This window comes from Perca flavescens, chromosome 6 (genome assembly GCF_004354835.1).
Source record: "Perca flavescens isolate YP-PL-M2 chromosome 6, PFLA_1.0, whole genome shotgun sequence".
NCBI classification, from domain to species: Eukaryota; Metazoa; Chordata; class Actinopteri; order Perciformes; family Percidae; genus Perca; species Perca flavescens.
In genome coordinates, this window is record NC_041336.1 from 9,930,366 (window position 1) to 9,950,253 (window position 19,888).

The 19,888-nt window shown below is 40.2% G+C and overlaps 1 protein-coding gene across 1 annotated transcript in view; it reads left to right on the forward strand.

The window, feature by feature from the left end:
- The first annotated feature begins 250 nt into the window (after positions 1–250).
- The window catches only part of thsd7ab (thrombospondin, type I, domain containing 7Ab), a 141,091-nt gene continuing 121,453 nt past the window's right edge, over positions 251–19,888 (forward strand). The window contains exon 1 of the mRNA XM_028579871.1: positions 251–374. Within this exon, the coding sequence (XP_028435672.1) occupies positions 251–374 (124 nt within the window). The remainder of the gene's footprint in view (positions 375–19,888) is intronic.

Below are 19,888 nucleotides of genomic sequence, written 5' to 3' on the forward strand. Positions count from 1 at the left end.
ATAATGTAACATCACAACAGCTGCTAATTCATTTTCTGACGAGTGACGGAATAGTTTAAACGACCCAGTCAACAAGTACTTCAACTAACTTTCCTTATGATATGTTACACAACTGTTCTCTTCCCGGATTTATTACTGCAGTAGGCAGGATGTCAGCGGTTACTATAAAAAACTGTTAAAATCTCTTTAAATCAAATTTCAGACCATTCAGTCTTAGTTGATTTGGCGACATCTGTGCTTCCTGGTGACAATGACCGAGGTCCTGTTTGAAATTACACATATCGACCACCGAGGAAGCAGCTGCTGCTATGGAGGAGAAAGTGGTGGTATTGTCACGGTTAGTCAGGAAAGACTAGGCTTGGACCCAAATGCAGGTAGAGGTGATTTATTTAAACAAAAACAGTCTTACACAAAGTGTCCTCAGGAAGGTAGCCAGGCAGGAACAATCAAAAAACAGAATCCACAACAGCACAGAGACCAACATCCAACAGGAAACAGGGCAAACCAAATGAAATGATCCAACACCAGACAAAGACAACACAGAGACTAAATAAACCAGGTAACGAGGACTAACAAGGGACAGGTGACACTAGGCTGGGCAAACAGGTGAAACACCAAAGACAGGAAGTAAATTAGACAAGACAAGGGAGACAAGACAGACTTATAAATAAAACAGAAAACAGAACATAACAACTCACAATCATGAAAGGTATATCCGTTTATAGTGCATAGTAATCGCTGATGTGGCTCAGAGAGGAAATACTGTGTAGAGTAAAGAGAATAAACATGATGTTATAATATAATGTTCAACGGCACATTTATATCCAGAGTAATTATGAAAATGTATTTATTTGCATTTAACAAAGAACTCCACACTAAATGTGCTGTTCACATAATGACATAGATTCCCCGCGTATGATGTGAATACAGGTTATTTTTCAACTCGCATTTTGTGTATAAAAACTGCTCTTATGTGTCTGCACACACACACACACACACACACACACACACACACACACACTACTGCACACAATGCTCTGCCAGTTGCCTTTCCGGCGAAGACAGGTGACATTCCCCTTTCTCAGCACACTATTCAGGTCAAGTTGACATATTCAATGCCAAAGGGTTATGTATGATGATGTAAGGTGTATTGTGAACATGAATTGCAACCCTTTTAAAACTAGATGTATCAAGCTGTCCCCAGTCCATTCTTCCCCAAAGGTAAAAATGTACTTTGAACCACAGTTATTAGGTTTGGCAGGTAGTTAACTTATATTCCATTCCATTTTCTTGCTGTGTCCTTTAATATTCACCAATAAGGTTTTTTTTTCTGCCGCTTTCAAATGGTTGCATAACTAAAACTACAATCTTGAACACCATCCAACTCTTCATCCATCCATTGATTCAAACGCCTATTCATCTGCTCGTCCATTAGCTTTTTTTCCTCTTACACTGCCCATTGTGATGTGGGTGTATGGCGTGGGCCTGCACTCATGGGTGTCACTTCACACACTCTCAAGCAAACTCTCTCACACACACACACACACACACACACACACACACACACACACACACACACACACACACACACAAACACCAACCACACTTGTAATCCATAGAGAGAAAATTGGCATTTCCCCTTAACACAATGTCGACAACCAGGCAGCTTTTTGCGTGTTTTAGCAGTTTCAGTCAGGATAAAGAATTCTTTAGTGGTCACACCTCCAGTTATATGTAGATCAGTGCTAGCATGTGACAGATTGTCTTTCTTATCCATTCTTATCTCATATCATACTGCGGGAGTGTGTTTTGGTGTCTAATAAAAACACTTTTTCAACAACCAGAAAGTTATATTTGACTGACAAATGTTTTTCTAATCAATAGATTATTTATCTTTCCTGTCTTTGCTGTCACCATAAATTCTATATAACTTCAAACAGCTATATATTGTAATATTAATGACACAGACATAAAAGGTATGTCTGTGTCATGTATGATGGTACACTTTGATTTCAGTATTTTATAATATCATAATTTTACTCAAAGCATTTTAATTTGAGTCTTTTAAGGAAAGAATGATCTATATATTTTGCACCTTTAAAGTACAAGCAAATTCTTAAAGTGACCATTATCTTTTTTTTTTTATAATAACAATGTATGGAATGACAATGTGAAAGGTGTCTCTCCTAGTGATGAGCTTACAGAGAAGTATCACCTGAATCTGCAGCTCCTCTGGGTTTTACGGAACTTTACAGTGAGTTTAGCTTTCTGACTGCAACTCTTCTGTTTTGGTCAACATGACATCATGACTTCGCGTAAACATACACGCCACTTTCTAAAGCCAAGTGGCGTGTTATCTGTATGCATTTTGAGCGCCGTATACAGCGGATGGGTTTGGGTTTAGGAAAAGAAGAACTATAAATATTTTAAACATTTATAAAAATGAATGCATCGAGTCTGACAGCTTTATTGTACAGCTATATACAGTATACTATATATAGCTTACCCATGGGAATTCAAACATATTTTTAGAGAGATATACAGTCCAATATTGCATTGTACTTTATGTTTGTTTTGGAGTGTTTTTTGGACCATATGAGAATACGACAACAAAACAAAGTGCTTGATTAAGGGTTAAAGTAAGTCTTTCACATGTGTGTGAGGTAAATACTGACATAAATATTAATAATCAAGTCATGTCCAAACTAAAATAGTCTCTGAAAATGCCTGTTATATGTGTAAGTGGTTTTCCAGTCCTCTAAGTGCTGTGATCACAATAGAGTGCAACCATGAAATATGCAAATTAGCTTTTGTCATTTAGAGATTAGGCGATTACAAGAGCACAAAATTTGCTCCAAAACAAGCAGCGCACTGCAGACACACTGTAAAGAGCTGAAGAGAGTTGATGTCCCATTGATGTGTCCTTTTGTGTTGTCGCTGCGCACTCCCCTAAGACGACTCATTAATGAACAAGCAGCCAAGACAACCCCGGCTGCTGTAATTCATCATGGCACGTGTGACCTCTCTCCTCACTGCCACTGGCTGTTCTCACTGTGCCCTTCCTCATCCTCTACTGTATAGACACCCTGGAATGCAGCTCTATTTATTCTGGATTAAAATATCCAAGGATTAAAATGTTCAATTGCACCGTATATATTTTTTCATTTCTTTTGATTTTAGCATGTGAGCTGTTTTTGTTTCCATGCCTGCCTCTAAGCTTTTACTGGTTTGCTTTATTTTTGCAGGGTTTTCTTTTAGCAATTTCCCATCTTGTACATAAAGTATGTCACTAAGCATTAATTCTGCTACTGCTCTTTCCATACATCACACATGACTTATGGCTAGAAGCCAACAGCTCATAGCATAAATGACATCATTGCAAGTCACCAGAGACTTGTCTCATAAAATGTGGCTCATTTTTCCTTTGACCCTTGCCTTTACTGCAGGCACATACAGTATATCTCTGAGGAGTGGTTGCATGCCACCGTTGCATATGTTCATTTCAACATTTGCCCAGGAGAATGTACCACTTTCATTCAAACCATAATCTTCTTGCTCACTTCTCATAATCAAAGCTCATGTCACACACTTGTATTTTAAATAAACCAGCCAGTGACATTGGCTCTCAGCAGAGTCTTTATAAAACGTGTTTTTAGACACTTTGATCTTGGGGGAAGAATGGGAGCAACACAAATAATTTAAGGAGACTCTTTGTTTTTGTTTTTACCTGTGTGCAGCTGGACAAAACAAAAAATGGAAATTCCACAGCAGGAAGTCTTTGTCAAAGAAGAAGGGGAAGGCACCTGGAGCTCTTGAACTAATTGCAAGACAAAGCTTTGGAAAAAATGTCATCCGTCACCTCCATGTTTACATTCTCCCAGCTCATTTTTCTGAACGGGCCCTCAATGAAAACCCAGTGGTCACACAGAGGAAGGGGAAGAATAGGGTCGCTTCCTCCTGGAAGCAGTGAAAAATTGCCAGTTTGCAACAGGCATTCACCCATTTTCTGGCACGCTCTCACACTCAGGAGGAGAAGTTTTGTGGAATTACGGCGGCGCCAGAAGTTCTTGGAGGGCATGCCCCTGTGCGCTCCAGACTTCCTTGCTTTTAAATGAAAAACTCAACCTTCAATGATCTCACACTGTTAGGTATCATCAATCTGTGGAGGTTGTGTTTTATTTTTATTTTTTTTGTGATTGAGTGTTGCAATTTACTTTTTTCTGGGTTGCCTGCTTCCTTTCAGCCTGCCTCGGTTTTCTTCTACTTCAGTTAGTGATTTCCTGTTTCCCAGAATGAGTTTCAACAGTCCTCAGAGAACATGGTTCTTTCAGAACAACAGTTTTTATAGTTGACAAAATGCAAGGGTCCCACCCTTGACTGAACACGCAAGATGTCAAGCGGCTACAGTTTTTAGTGGCGTACAGAGGCTACTGTCAGTTGATAAATAGGTATCACTGTCTCTTTAATGGTTTTCTCTCTTTATGGCCGCTGTACATCGGTGGAGAATACCAGCTGTAGTAATATGCCCCTTTTATTTGAACAACATTCCATGCAAGTATGCATTTCATTGGGGTTAACTCACCGATAATCCTTTAAAGGTCCCATTGTATTCACTTTATGAGGTTTTTTTAACATTAATATGTGTTCCCCCAGCCTGCCTATGGTCCCCCAGTGGCTAGAAATGGCGATAGGTGTAAACCGAGCCCTGGGTATCCTGCTCTGCCTTTGAGAAACTGAAAGCTCAGATGGGCCGATCTGGAATCTTCTCCTTATGAGGTCATAAGGAGCAAGGTTACCTCCCCTTTCTCTGCTTTGACCGCCCAGAGAATTTGGCCCACACATGAGAGAGAGGCATCATTGCTTTCAAACGAGCAAAGTGGCAGTTGGTCAAGGCCACACCCCCACCCTCCACCTTGCCCCCCCTCTCTCCTCCTCAATAGCTACAGGCACAGAAATGGCACATCCTAAGGAAAGCTCATTGTGGGACTGGCTCTAGTGGCTGTAATTCTGCACCAAGGCAGAATTTCGCGAAAGAGACTTCAGATACAGTATTAGGGGACCACTAAGGTCTATATAAAAGATACTTCAGATACAGTATTAGGGGACCACTAAGGTCTATATAAAAGATACTTCAGATACAGTATTAGGGGACCACTAAGGTCTATATAAAAGATACTTCAGATACAGTATTAGGGGACCACTAAGGTCTATATAAAAGATACTTCAGATACAGTATTAGGGGACCACTAAGGTCTATATAAAAGAGACTTCAAATACAGTATTAGGGGACCACTAAGGTCTATATAAAAGAGACTTCAGATACAGTATTAGGGGACCACTAAGGTCTATATAAAAGAGACTTCAGATACAGTATTAGGGGACCACTAAGGTCTATATAAAAGAGACTTCAGATACAGTATTAGGGGACCACTAAGGTCTATATAAAAGAGACTTCAGATACAGTATTAGGGGACCACTAAGGTCTATATAAAAGATACTTCAGATACAGTATTAGGGGACCACTAAGGTCTATGTAAAAGATACTTCAGATACAGTATTAGGGGACCACTAAGGTCTATATAAAAGAGACTTCAAATACAGTATTAGGGGACCACTAAGGTCTATATAAAAGAGACTTCAGATACAGTATTAGGGGACCACTAAGGTCTATGTAAAAGATACTTCAGATACAGTATTAGGGGACCACTAAGGTCTATATAAAAGAGACTTCAGATACAGTATTAGGGGACCACTAAGGCCTATATAAAAAAGACTTCAGATACAGTATTAGGGGACCACTAAGGCCTATATAAAAGAGACTTCAGATACAGTATTAGGGGACCACTAAGGTCTATATAAAAGATACTTCAGATACAGTATTAGGGGACCACTAAGGTCTATATAAAAGATACTTCAGATACAGTATTAGGGGACCACTAAGGCCTATGTAAAAGAGACTTCAGATACAGTATTAGGGGACCACTAAGGTCTGTATAAAAGCATCCAAAGAGCACCATGTCATGGGACCTTTAATTTGGATCTGTTATTAAAAGTGACAAGGCAAACACATTGCTATTACTTTTTCTTTAACCTGCAGAAAGGAGGCACATGAAGCTGGAAGTGATTGAGCAATAAAGAGTAGTAGGCTAAACATTCCCTGCGGGATTGTTAGACTTCATATTTTATGTCCCTGATGTATTATCTTCATTCTCCGTCACTTAGCCAGTTGGGATTCAGCAAGCAGCGGTTTGCTCACTATTTATTAGACAATACGTTATGCATTTATCAGGCTTCAGTTGTGCTCCTAGGCAGCGAGTGAAACAAGAATAAAGAAATAACACAGCCCACATCCCTCTGTACACACGATGACCCACAGCTCTCTGGTACAGCGTGTCATTAGAAGTTCTCATCAGCTGTCAGCTAACAGGTCAACCCAGCCCTCCTTCCGCTGGGCACACCTGCCTCGCTGTGTGTGTGTGTGTGTGTGTGTGTGTGTGTGTGTGTGTGTGTGTGTGTGTGTGTGTGTGTGTGTGTGTTTCTCTGAAAGCACGACCAACAGGATTATATAGCTGTCACAGCCGTCACTCAAGGCTCGAGCAGCCCTCTCCGCCTCCACACCTCAACCTCCCCTCCCCATCTGTGTGACGCTGACAGCTGTAGTCATGGCAACAGAAATAATGTGATGACTGTGTATGTCAAAGCCTCAGCCCAGCTACCTGTGACTGTACCTTTTATTTGCAGGGTTGACATTCTTTTTTAATGGGAATATGTTGAAATGTCATGCGGTTAATTCTGTGGTTGTTCAATAGTCTGTTGGTTATTTAGACATTTGACAACAATGAGCAATTGTCAGTGAAACCATTTTTCATTTTGTTGCTGTTGTTGCAACAGAACAGTAATAGGGTTGTACGGTATAACTCATATCTTCTACTTAAAGGGTATATTTTTACCATGTTTTGTGTCTTAAGTGACTGATGGGAACAACAATCTTTGACATTGGTTCAGTATTAAACAAGACCGCTGCTAACGGCAGTCAGCAAAACAACCTCCAATGTAAGTTATAAGGCAATTGTGCACCATCAATTTACGTTCACAAAAGTGCTTTTTTGCCATTGACAGGCTCAAATTATTATTCTAAGTGTCTGACAACATTATGGAAAGGATTTCTAAAGTGGTCGACCGTTCTGTTAAAGAGTAAGATCCTTTTTTAAACATAAAACATCCAGACTCAATGTTAATAAACAGTAACTTTAGCATCGTAAAATACTTCATTCAAAGTTGACAGAAACAAAATAAAACTAGAGTTGTGATTGTTGGAAAAGTGGAAAGACGAACCAAAATGTCTTTCCACTTTTCCAACAATCACAACTCTAGTTTTGGTTAAAATAAACACAAACCCTAACCCTAACACTCTATACACGCTAAAAGCATTGGGCCTCATTCACCAAACGTTCTTAAGAGCAAATGTGTTCTTAAACCCCACTTACGCAGTTTTCACAAAGATTTGGCATTCACCAATGTTTTCTTATTTGGGATTTGTTTTTAGATAAGAACAGAATCTACGCACGCTCAAGAGCACTCTTATGCACAATTTAGAGCTGACATGTTTGCGCAAAACAAGTAGCTATACCGTTGTCGTCCGTTCTGATTTAACACATTTCTCTCCACTTTGTAACTAATTATTTTCATTATTTTACACATAATTATACGTTTGTTTGTTTTAATAAATACACACTATTGCTCATTTGTAAAGAACTTTGAATTGCTATTGTGTATGAATTGAGCTAGGCCTATATAAATAAACTTGCCTCGCTTTGCCTTCAGTTCACATCAATTATGTTAAAGTGAACGCTGCCATCCAATAATAAGTGATTGATCACGCTATTTATACGCCAAGAGTATCTTCTATGTTTTGAAATAATTAGCTTTGCCTCATTTCAGATCAAACCATTTCTTGATTATTTCATTGGTTCTGCGCTCTTCTCCGGATGCAGCGTTCACTGCATGAGTAACTGCGTTCCATGCATCGCTTTTATTTGCTGCTTAGTATGCACTGCTGACGCTACTAAATATGATGTCTTGTTTTTCGGTAACTTCTTGCAGCAGTACCTCCACTTCAGAATTACTAAAGTTTTTCTTTCTTTTGGAGTCGAGGCCTCCACCGACTTTGCCACGACTTTTGGACATTTCTCTTAGTGTGCACGCGACGCGGCCCTGCCATCTCATGCCCTTTTATGGGAATTAACGGGGCGTTTACCTATGCTAAATGGGAGCAACAGGCACAAGCTTTCAATTTACGTAGACATTGGGATTCATCATTCTAAGAACACACTTGCGAACAATTCTTGTTTAAGAACACGTCATGAATCAGACGTAGACTTTTCTTAGGGACTTTCTTAAGAACATATTTAAGAGAAAACTTAGGGAGATATTGGTGAATGAGGCCCATTGTTTTCTAAATGGAGTCCGGTGGGTTTACTGCTAGCAATCTCAGAGTTGTTTCTAGTTAAACAAAAAGGTCTTAAAGAGGTTTTAAAAAGGCCTATTTCTGGTCACAGCGCTCTCACTTAATACTGAACCAATTTCAAAGATTGTTGTTCCTGTCACTCACCTCCACACATAAACATAGGAAAATAGGGTCCAGGTTGAAAACCCCCGAAATTACCCTTTAAGTAAAAGCCACAGTGGAAAAAATAGCGACTTTTTATTGGCTGTATGGCCAAGCCTGATGTTTTTTATTTCTCTGTGTCATAGAGCGCCATTGTCGTCCAAAAATGTGTAAAGACAAATCGGTGAGCACCACTGTCACACTGGGTAACATGTTGCTTCATTGAACACGGCCATGGTAGTTTATTTAGAGTCGGTAAATACTTTCCGAAAACAGTACTAACTTTGAAATGAAAGTATATATCTGTGACTTGTTTTTTAAAGATTTACGTCGTCAGTAGGATCAAATTGACTTGGGGTTGAGTGCCGCAGACAGGGTAAGAAAAATATAGAGTAACATCAGCCATAGCCCTATATTAAAATGTTTAACAAAAAATATTGCACAAGTAAGTATTAGCCCTGAAATATTCTCAGGTATAACAGAAAAAGTAGTCATTGTCAAGATTCTTTTTGTTTTTAATGCATTAGCCTGCAAGCATGCATGCATGTTTTGATCTTGTAATCGTCCAAGTGGCAGTAAATCTACCGTTACATTGTAATGTTGGGGTGTTTAGGGTTGGCAATTTTTCATGTTGTCAGGGTCATGGAATTTGAAAAGAAACTAATTTCAGCATGTAAGTAATTACACAAAGAATTTAGGAATTAAGCAAAAAAAAAACAACAGTCAGACAACAAAAATGGCCAAGAACTACCAACAAAACAGTAGAATAGAAAACAATGCAACATTGCATAAATTGTTTCCTAATATAAATAACCTTGACATCAAAAAGTGAGACAGAATGTCACACTATCCTTTCCAAACCACACTATCCTTTCCAAACCAATGCCAAAACATGTTATTGTAATACATTTTTTGTTTGTTTCTCCATTATGTGATTTTCATGTTTTAATATCCGCTGTAGGACAACATGCTCCTCTACGTTTTGAGACAATTTGCCTTTTCACTTATCAAATATATCTGAAATTCTTTTTCTTCTGAAAAGCTGACATACACGATACAACATGTTTGTCTGACAATAGAGAGCTCATCTCATATTCAATGTAACTGCCACTGCAGCAATCAGATAAATGGTGTGGAATAAAGATTTCCCCTCAAATTTAGTGGAAGTAAATAGTCATACAAAATGAGAAATAAGTTAAATAGTAGTACCTCAAAATGGTAAAATGTAATCACAGTACTTGAGTGAACTTCCTGTCTCTGGTCTATATTGCAGTGTTCTACATTGGTTCTAAATTGTGTGCCTGAACCGGTCTTCACTATGCCATTAAGTGAGTGCATAAGTGAAAGTGTGTATCCCAGAGTTCCCCATTAACAGGTGAAGTTGGTCACTCTGCCTGGAAGAGTCGACATTTTCCTACTCTGCGCTTTTAGTGTGCCTTTTTGATCCAGGTACTCTTTTAGAGGCTTTTCCACTCAGACAAGACTAAAACTGTGGCGGAAACATTGGTGTGTGTGTGTGTGTGTGTGTGTGTGTGTGTGTGTATGTGTGTGCATATGCGCGTGTGCATGTGTGCATGTGTGCATGCGCATGTGTGTATGAAATGTAGGTCAGTCCTGCTGTTGTAGCCTGCCGGTGAACCCTCGAGTCAGACTGTAGACAATCTAAACTGGCATGTGTGCACTCATACATGGGCACGTGGTTTGTGCGTGGACCCACCCTTCCATTGATCCTCCACATCTGCTTTTTGTGAATTTTTCACTATACATAAAAAAAAGTACCGCAGCCCACCAAAAAAGACCTCTAAATCACAGTAGGAAGAGCCAGCGTGGGAGCTGTGTAAGTAGCACCGGCAGTAATGGGTCAGCTCTCCACGCCTCTTAAACACTAGTTAAGAGGGACTCATTTCTGATGAAATCTTCCCTTCGTCCACTGTTAATTTACAGAGGATTAATATCATTAAAACCTGCTTGTCCATGCTCACGGCCTGTCTTGTTGATTGTCGGGTACCATGTGAGTAAAACTGTAGCCCGAAGACCCTGCAGCGCTTTGCTGTTTACTGTACGCGATGGGAGACTGCAGATGAGGAGGAAATGAAGGAAGAGTGGCTGAACAGAGACAGTCAGGGAGAGAGAGGCAGTGTTGGTGTGATCCACGGATGAATTAAATTGAGTGAAGCAGGGGGAGAAAGAAGGGGGATTACTTGTTTCCCTTTCCCTTTTTCACAGATTGTCCACACTTACCAATTATGTAAACATCCATTCCCTGTTACTGCAGGCTCAGTAAACTGCTGCTGCACTTTGACTCCATCGAAAACTTTCTAAATTCTCTCTTCCTGTGCTCCCAGTTGCTGACAAGGGCAGCCTCATCTTCTACAAATTGTGTATTATTATTATTATGCAATATGAATGTAAGGTTGCTTCAACAGAATTGCAATTATTTGAGAGACTAGGATTACATACTGTATATCTTTACTGTATCAGACATAGGGCTGGGTATCATCAAAACATTTTCGATACCAATACCGTGACTTCGATACCGGTCCCTAAACAATACTTTTTCCGATACCAATTTTATAAAACAAAAAGAAATTACAACATTACACATTATTGCACAAATCTTTTAATTTATTTTTCAGCTCACATTATGTGAGCGCCGTCTCTGTGTGCAACGTTGAGTTTTTCCTGCATGTCTTTACCACATGAAATGTTAGACAGCCAATCGAAAGCATTATTAGATCTTGGTGGAAGCGTGCTTATTGGCTCATTGATGCTGATGAGATTTGCTCCTTAGGTATTGAAATTTGGTATTGAGTTACAAGGCATTTTTCAATATTTTTCAATACTAAAGTATACTTTCGATACTTTAGAAGCAATTCGGTCGGTAGCTAAAAAGTATTCAATTCAGTACCCAGCCCTAATCAGACACAAGACAAACTCATCTACTCCCATCCACCACCCTGACCTCCACTTCTTTTTGTATTACTGCACTCTAGGAATATGTCGCAGTGCTTCTTGCATTGACACTGACAGTTAAGGATGGTTTGCAAAGATTCTCCTTCTGATAGACGAAAGTTTTATGTTACAACATTTTTCTACCCAGAATGATTGAGAGAATTGTGAGCAGCACTAACACAGGAAGGATATGGGCAGACTTGGTCAGTGGTGACAGTACTATACAGTGATGCAGGATGCTGTAAATGCCAACACTCATTGTTCAGCTTACTAAAACAAACATGTTTATGATTGACTGACTGATACGGATGCATTGGAGTTACAGTTGCCAGTTATGAGCTTTCGCATGTAAAGTCTTGGCTTAATAGGGGTGGTTTCTCTTTCAACTTTTACTTAACCCCCTCTGTCGGAGTATAAGCTGCTCCACAAAACAAGGAATACTTTGTACTTACTGTTTGCAAGCTTGCTAGCAGTTAGCAAACTCTGGAGAGCTTGTATCCCTCAGCAGTAAGCCTTTATTGAATGGAATGGTGTTAAATCCTGAGAACAAAATGCTAGGGGGGAGTAAACAGCCCAGTACAGAGAAAATAGAAAGAAGCTCAGAGAGCTATTGTGACCGACTAGCAGTAGCATCTTTATGAATGGCTATGTTGTAAATGTGAATCAAAACAACTGACAAAAAAGTTTCCTAACTTATACACTGCACTTAATTAATCTGAGCATTCAACTCAGAGAGTTGTCAGCATGGCATGACATTTGCAGGTTCACTCTTAAGCTCAGTCAGTGAGTTTTATTTCAGACTGTGCACCTTAAACTCATTATCTTGTATTATGTCTGTCAACATCCAGAGAACTACAGAATTTCTAAAATAGTTCACGGTGAATTATCACTTTATGATATGTTTTTATTTGTGCTCTCTCTGTAGTGTTCTTCTATCTGTGCTGCCACTGGTCTGGCTTTGGCCCGAATAAATTAAAATTAAGTATGTTTTATGTATACAGCCCACAATTTGCCTCGAGGGGCTTAACAATGTTTACAGCATACTACACCCTCTATCCTTAGACCCTCAATTCTGACAAGGAAAAACTCCCCCCAAAAAAATATTCCCTCAGCCATGCAATATATGTTGTTTGTACAGAAAATACCAAAATGGTTAAATTACAGTGCAGACAATTAGAATGAAAAAAAAATGATAGATAGATTATAAACAGATATGGAGAACATGAATCCAAGAGGACGTCGAGCAACTTCCAGTTGCTGCCAAACAGAGCTGAGCCGCACAATCTCCTCTGCATCACGGAGACCTGCACAGAGGACAGACCGCACAAACACACAAGAGGCAAAGCTCAAGAGCACCAACACACAGAGAATACAACATATAAACAAAAGAAGAAAAAAAGAGAAAGGGAAGAGATTGAAGTGAAGTCCTGTTATAAGGCAACGAGAAAAGTCACCATTATCACCTCTCCCCAATTGACTCACACTCCCTCCACTTTACCTTAATTAGTTATTTTAACAGGTTTCCCACATTGTTCTCCAGCATAGCAGTATTCCCCCTTATGACTGCAGGAAACCACAGCTAGTCACTGTTCAGGGAAAAAGAAACTGAAACAGAGAAATTGAAAATGCACGAGCATGACAAGGACAATCCGAGAGAGGGCGATTCAGACTAAACAAGCCACTCCTGGTGCTGTCTGTTCCTCTCAACAGCACGATCATCTCTGAAAAGAAGAATAGGCTATCATCAAAGCCTTTTAGTCTGTAGCATGGAAATTGACAGTATTAACCTTTAGTGGTGCTTGACACTATAAAATTCTCTTGTCAGAGTAGATACCCGATGCCTCTCACGTATAGGTCGACCCCACTGGGATATTGTTGTGTGTAAAGGCAAAGTGGAAGGAATATAAGAGGGAGAGAGACAGACAGAGAGACAGACAGAGAGACAGAGAGAGAGAAAAGGCCTAAGAGAATATAGATGATAGAAAGGGTGTGAAAGAGGAAGAGAGCAGCAGAGACAACAGGGACCCTGGTGAAAATGAATGCAGCCTCTCAGGATGGAGCAGCATACTCATGGGAGGGAAATAATAAGACTTCCCTTGGTGTACTCTGCTGCCAAATGCTATGATTGATCAAGTCAGAGCTCCTCTCTTTATTAACGCTGATCATATATTGCCAGCAGCGGGGGGTTTTCCTAGACGACTTTAAAAACGATGAAGAAGAGCACTTTTCAATTTCATCTGAAATTTATTTTCATCTGTCAGGTTCAATTTATCTGCAGTATTGCCGTTATACCCTGAAACGTCTGTCAAAGTCTGCTTGTCAAAAGACATGGCTCACTTTTAAGCTGCCACCATCAGACATCTTTCCAAGACACCATGTAGGCCTTTGAGGCGATACTGTTTCATAGCAGTCAAGTCTGATCGTTTCTCAATTCAGTCTAGGATATAAAATCAAAATTTTTATTTTCAGCTGAGTAAATACAGTAACATCAGCTGAAGAATATGAACGATGGTAGTTCAAAGCGCCTTTTTTTTCTCTTGTCTAAGAAAGTATATATTATATATAAAAGAAAAATGGCTTTACTTTATGTTCTCTCCAAATCCTATATCAATGGAGCTCAATCAAACCTATGAATTTCTTTGCTCAATCTCATTGCTGAGAATGGGGGAGTTATTGCAGAGCAGTGTTGGATTCCCCAGAGAACACAGTGTTTAAGATGATGGTCCAGAGCAGCTATTGAGTTGCTTTGATCCTCCACCTACTGGGGCGCCTTTTGAAAGTGACTCTTTGGAGTGTCAAGGGTCTCGTCTACAAAATACAACTCTGCTGAGGACTCCGCTTGAAGCGTTACACAGTGGTGGCCAAACCAGGACACTCTTTGCCAAATCCGACAGAGACTCCCTTTCATATGAAATTTAGTTTGTACTTTTTCAGATATGGAGGATTTCGTCAGAGAAGCTTTTTACACCCAGAAGCCAAATTTCAAATAAAATGTGCTTCTTGAGTCCACAAACATACTTCCCAACTGTGAAGACTGTCAAGTCTCTGACTATATTCGACTTATAACTACATGTATAACTGAAGGATTATTGTTGTCTAAGCTAAACAAAACAAAACTTGTTGATTCAATTGTTAAATCTGACTCAACTTTTGCTGCAATGACTTGCAACGCTTACAGCGAAGCATTCGCTAATCCAATACATGCAATGTAGTGTAATTCTCCTGTTAACCTCAAGATCGTCATAACGGAGGATAAAAGGATTCTGCTACTGCTATGATAGCTTTGCAGTGTTTTGATGTGTCATTTATGAGTTATGGATTTTTATAACTAAGGCTACAGCTAAAGATTATTAGTATGTCAGTTATTTTCTTGATTAATGAATTAATTGTTTTGTATATAAAATGTTCAACATTTTATATACAAAACAATGAAGTTGGCGTCTTAAAAATCCTTGATTTCTTTTTCAACCATAGGCCCAAAACTCAAAGATGTTCAGTTTACTGAGTTTAATGCCTAATTAATTAAAAAATGAATTATAATTAATTGAATATGAAAATAGCTGATTAAATGATGATTCATTTTCTGGCGATAAACTAATCATTTCAGCTCTAGGTTAAATCGGCCTTTCTGGATGGATTTTCATTCTCTCCAACCCCCCACCCCCTCTACCTGCAACAACATGCCCACGACAATATTTCTGGTAACTCAATGCAAATCTACTTTCAGATTTTTATATATTTTGTAGACTGACATCCACAACTACAAATCTGTGGGAATCGTATTCAAATCTGCATCCAAGAAGCTTTGTGCTACTGTAAAATACACATTTGATGCATAATTTTCAACTGGACTCATCTAAAATTTGCTGAATCACTTAGTAGCCCTGTATCATCACATATAGAAATGACACAGTTAGCAGGCAGTGTAAAGATATGCAGCGACGGTGTAGGCATTCACTTTCCAGTAGCTACTGCGAAGCGTCCAACATGATAGTGAGAGACACATCTGGTCTGCAGCATCATTAACCCACATTTATTCCCAGATTGTGTTGTCCCAGCGAATGCCCTCTGTGGGCTTACATGTACACAGACATAAACAAACAAATCCCAAGTACCCACTTGTTCCTGCTGCTATAAACACTCAGACGCTGCATTCATTCACGTTTGCCTGCTCCTTTGCTTCGCAATTGCGCTTAAACAGATGGAGTCACCTTTAGCCCTCTACAGTATATGCTAAAACTGAGTCTGCATGTTAAGGGCACTGCTGACTCTCTCTCTTTCTCTCTCTCTCTCTCTCTCTCTCGCTCTCTCCCTTTCCCCCTGTTGTGGTTCTCATCACACCAGCTCGTCCACATGGCTGTACTCCCGCACCCCTCTGCCCTCATGTCCCACTCTCAAGCGATTACCACTCTAATCCATATTTGATGGATTTAGCGCTCTCGCCTCCTGTTCCGATGCTTGGCCCTGATTAAACCTCCACTGTGTTACCATCCAGATGTTACGACTGGATCAAGGAAGCGGGAAAGGTGTCTATGTTGGAAGAGTCAAAGCACAGACTTTTCCAGTTTGAGTTTAGAGAATTGATTGGTTCCGCTGGTGGCTTGTTCAAGCACAGTTACAGAGAAGCTATTATCTTGCATGTTTTTAATACGATTGTGTTGTCTCCACTTACACGGGTTGCTAAGGAAATGGTTTGATCACTCTGCTGTAAGCCAGCTGATGACTGACAACAAACAGGGAGGAGATTTATGTCTTTATTGATGATCATGGTGTGTCAAGCTGCAAATACAGAACAGGTTCAAGTGTTCTCCTTTATTGTTTTTTCTAGATCTGGTATCCATGTAAGGAAGCAAAATATCAGAGGCTCACACAAACCAACTGGTATTTTGATAGATGTTGGAGGAGTGTGCATGCATGTGTAAATTACAGAGAAAGTGCATATGCTCAAAGCTCCCATCTCCTTTTTGTGTGTGTGCGTGTGTGTGTGTGTGTGTGTGTGTGTGTGTGTGTGTGTGTGTGTGTGTGTGTGTGTGTGTGTGTGTGTGTGTGTGTGTGTGTGTGTGTGTGTGTGCTTGCGTGTGTTCACAATGCTCAGTGGCCCCATCTCCTCTCTCTCTCCTCTCATGTTTACCTTGAGCGGCGCAGTGGTGAAATCAAAGGGCAGAAACAGAGAGTTGTGTGCTCATTTATCTCAGCACCTTCAGATGGATGGTGGCAGTTTTTACAGCTCACACCCCCTGGTGCGATCATAGCACTCTCTGTGTGTGTGTGTGTGTGTGTGTGTGTGTGTGTGTGTGTGTGTGTGTGTGTGTGTGTGTGTGTGTGTGTGTGTGTGTGTGTGTGTGTGTGTGTGTGTGTGTTCTCCCTTACCTTGGACCTCCTGCTTCACCAGCTCTACTCAGTAATATTCCTCTTGCAGCTCACTGTGAGCCGTCTATTAGCTCGTCTCACACTGCAGAAACCAGGAAGGATTTCTTTTTTTGCCTGATAATTTATGGAGGAAACTGTGGCAGTGGGTGGCTCATTTATACATAATCATATTCCTTGTGATGACACTTCTTGTTTTATCACTGCCAGGAGAAGACGGGGTGTAAGTCAGGAAGATCAGAAGAGAGCTACGGTACATGATGATATGCATGCACTGTACAGGTATAGCAATTCCCAGAGCAAGCCTGTAATCTATACAGTGGGTGTGTTAAAAAAAAAAGATCTGGATGAACTGAAGCGCACCGTCCAGTTCAACATCTGGTATTCTCACCTGGATTGCTTTTTAGTTCCCTACGGCCTAGTCAAGCATTGCCAGACCGATCTCCACAGTGCTGCGGAGGAAGGTTTTGGTGGAACGTGTGTACGTTCAAAAGTTGTTTTAGTTGTGCAAGAGAAGAGACAGATAGTCTAGCTAGCTGTCTGGATTTACCCTGCAGAGATCTGAGGAGCAGTTAACCATAGTCCTCACAAATCCATGGAGGTTAAAACACCAACACAAAGAAAGCTGAATGTGAGAGACATCCGACCCAAAATGAATCCTGCTGAACCTCCGGCAGCACCGGAAAAATTCCATAAATGAAACGTCGTCGATATATTACTACCTAAGGCCCTGATCAGACAGAGGGCGTTTAAGCAACCTGGGGTGGCTCTTTGTAATTGTTTTTCAAGGAGAGTGAAGCGTTTTGCTCCCTGCTTTTGTGTTACTGAGCACCTCACGTTTTTCCACTCTATGTGCCTCACGTTTTGCAAGAGTACCCTGAACACCACGAGTTGAAAAAACTTCAATTCAGAGCGGAAAAGTGCCTGACGTCATTTAACTTCACGACAAAATAACGGTTGGCTGAGGACGGGTGATTCTGTGGTCACCAAATAAAACAATCAGAGTGATGCCAGTTGCATCTTTTTGTCATTTTTCATCAAAAAGTCAGTGCGGTACACTGCACGTTCTGCAACCTCGCTCTGTCTGATCAGGTGCCTTCCCTCGCTGTTTGGGCTCCAAACAAACATTTTTTTCTAATGTGATGAAGGGAGCAGGTGGTAGTGTGTTCAGTCCTTTGAGAGATAGGAATCACAGTCAAAGTGTTTTAAGAATCCTACATAAGGAAGATATCCCTGTGTATTTCCACACACCTGCTATTACACAATACTTATTTTTAACTTTTATATCTTTCATTTTGTTATACGTTTCATTTTCCTGTGTTTAAAATTACGAGAATAGAATCAATACGTATGAAATGAATAATAACAATGAAAAGATAATTTGTGAAATAATTCAAGTTTGGTCTTTTCTTGTTTTTTTTAATATTGAACATTTTGGGGTTCCATACTTTGAGGCCAGTTTGTGTTTAACGTTGATACAATCTAAAAGTGGCGTAATTGACACAGACAATATCCTGTATCTACATGTTTTAAGTTGTGAGGAGGAACCTCAAAAATCATAAAATATTGCCATGCACAATACAAGAGCAAAAAATAGCCTTCTTCTCTCTCTGTTGATCCGCTTGCTTGAGAAAGAAATGGAATCTTGTTCATGGCCCAGTCCTCCAGCACTCAACTGCTGACAGTGTGAGTAGGAGCAAGGGTTTGAAAGTGACCCGAAACTCAAAAACAGAGCACAGGCTAGGAGGTGAGTTTTGAAAGTCAGAAATCTCAGCAACTGGTGACTTAGATGCAACACGGTCTCACAGCAGTTCGTGAAATGGTCACGTTATTTTTAATCTATTGATTAGTGTACACGGACACGCTGATGGTGTTTTTTTTCGTGGTGGTCAGCACGTAATGGGAAGCATCTATACGGAGGTTGGGTTTAGGACAACGGGGAAAGGACGCGTCACACGCCGGGACACGATTTGCGGTCTCTGGGGGATGCGGGACAACAACGGGACGGTTGTGTTTAGGAAAAGAACAACGGGGAAACGAAATGTCACACGCGGGCCACGAGCCACGGTCTCTGGGGGATGCGGGACAACAACATGTCATACTACTCGCTACCGTAGTCGTGCTGTGACCACGAAAGATGCTTCCCATTGAAATACATTAGTTTAAAAAAACGTGCTGACCACCACAATAGAAACGAGATAAACGTGTCCGTGTACACGAATCAGTAGATTAAATAACGTGACCATTTCACGAACTGCCGTGAGACTGGTTTGCTTAGATGTCATGCAGCATCCCCCGAAAGATATCATAGTATGTCTGTTTGGGGTATGAGATAATACTGCACCTATAAAAGCTACAGAGATGTATCAGAAAAAATAATAAAACAGGAATTATCATAAAAACGCACAACTTAAACCCATAAATAAACAAGTGATCAAAATAATGCCTGAGGACAAGCTTTAATACTAAGATCTAATATATATAATATATATGAACTGTATAAACTGTTGGCCTTCTTTACTTGTTTCCTCTCCAATGTAATTGCTTCATTGTTTGGTTGACCTTTCACACACTGGCAGTGTTTATTTTTTCCATGTTTACAACAACCATTAATACTAGAAGAACATATTCTCGGCATAGCCATTATGCCCTGGTTTACAGTAATCATATGTGCCAAGCACATGGCTGCAGTTGCCATATGGGAGCGATGGCAGCTTCCCCACCGCTCATACAGTTGAGTAGCTCCGAAGGCACACTAAACCTGCCGCTGTGTAACTGCACATTGGCACTCCATGTTGTTGGACAGAGATTTATGCTTCCGCTGAAGTGTACAAACAGTTAGTTGCTGTTATTGATTTGCCCTCTGGTCAATCCGTTACCTCAAGTAAATTATGTCTTGGCGGAACTTTTTAGAAGATCTCCTCTTTAAAGGAATATGATAGTTCTCGTTGCACTACATAC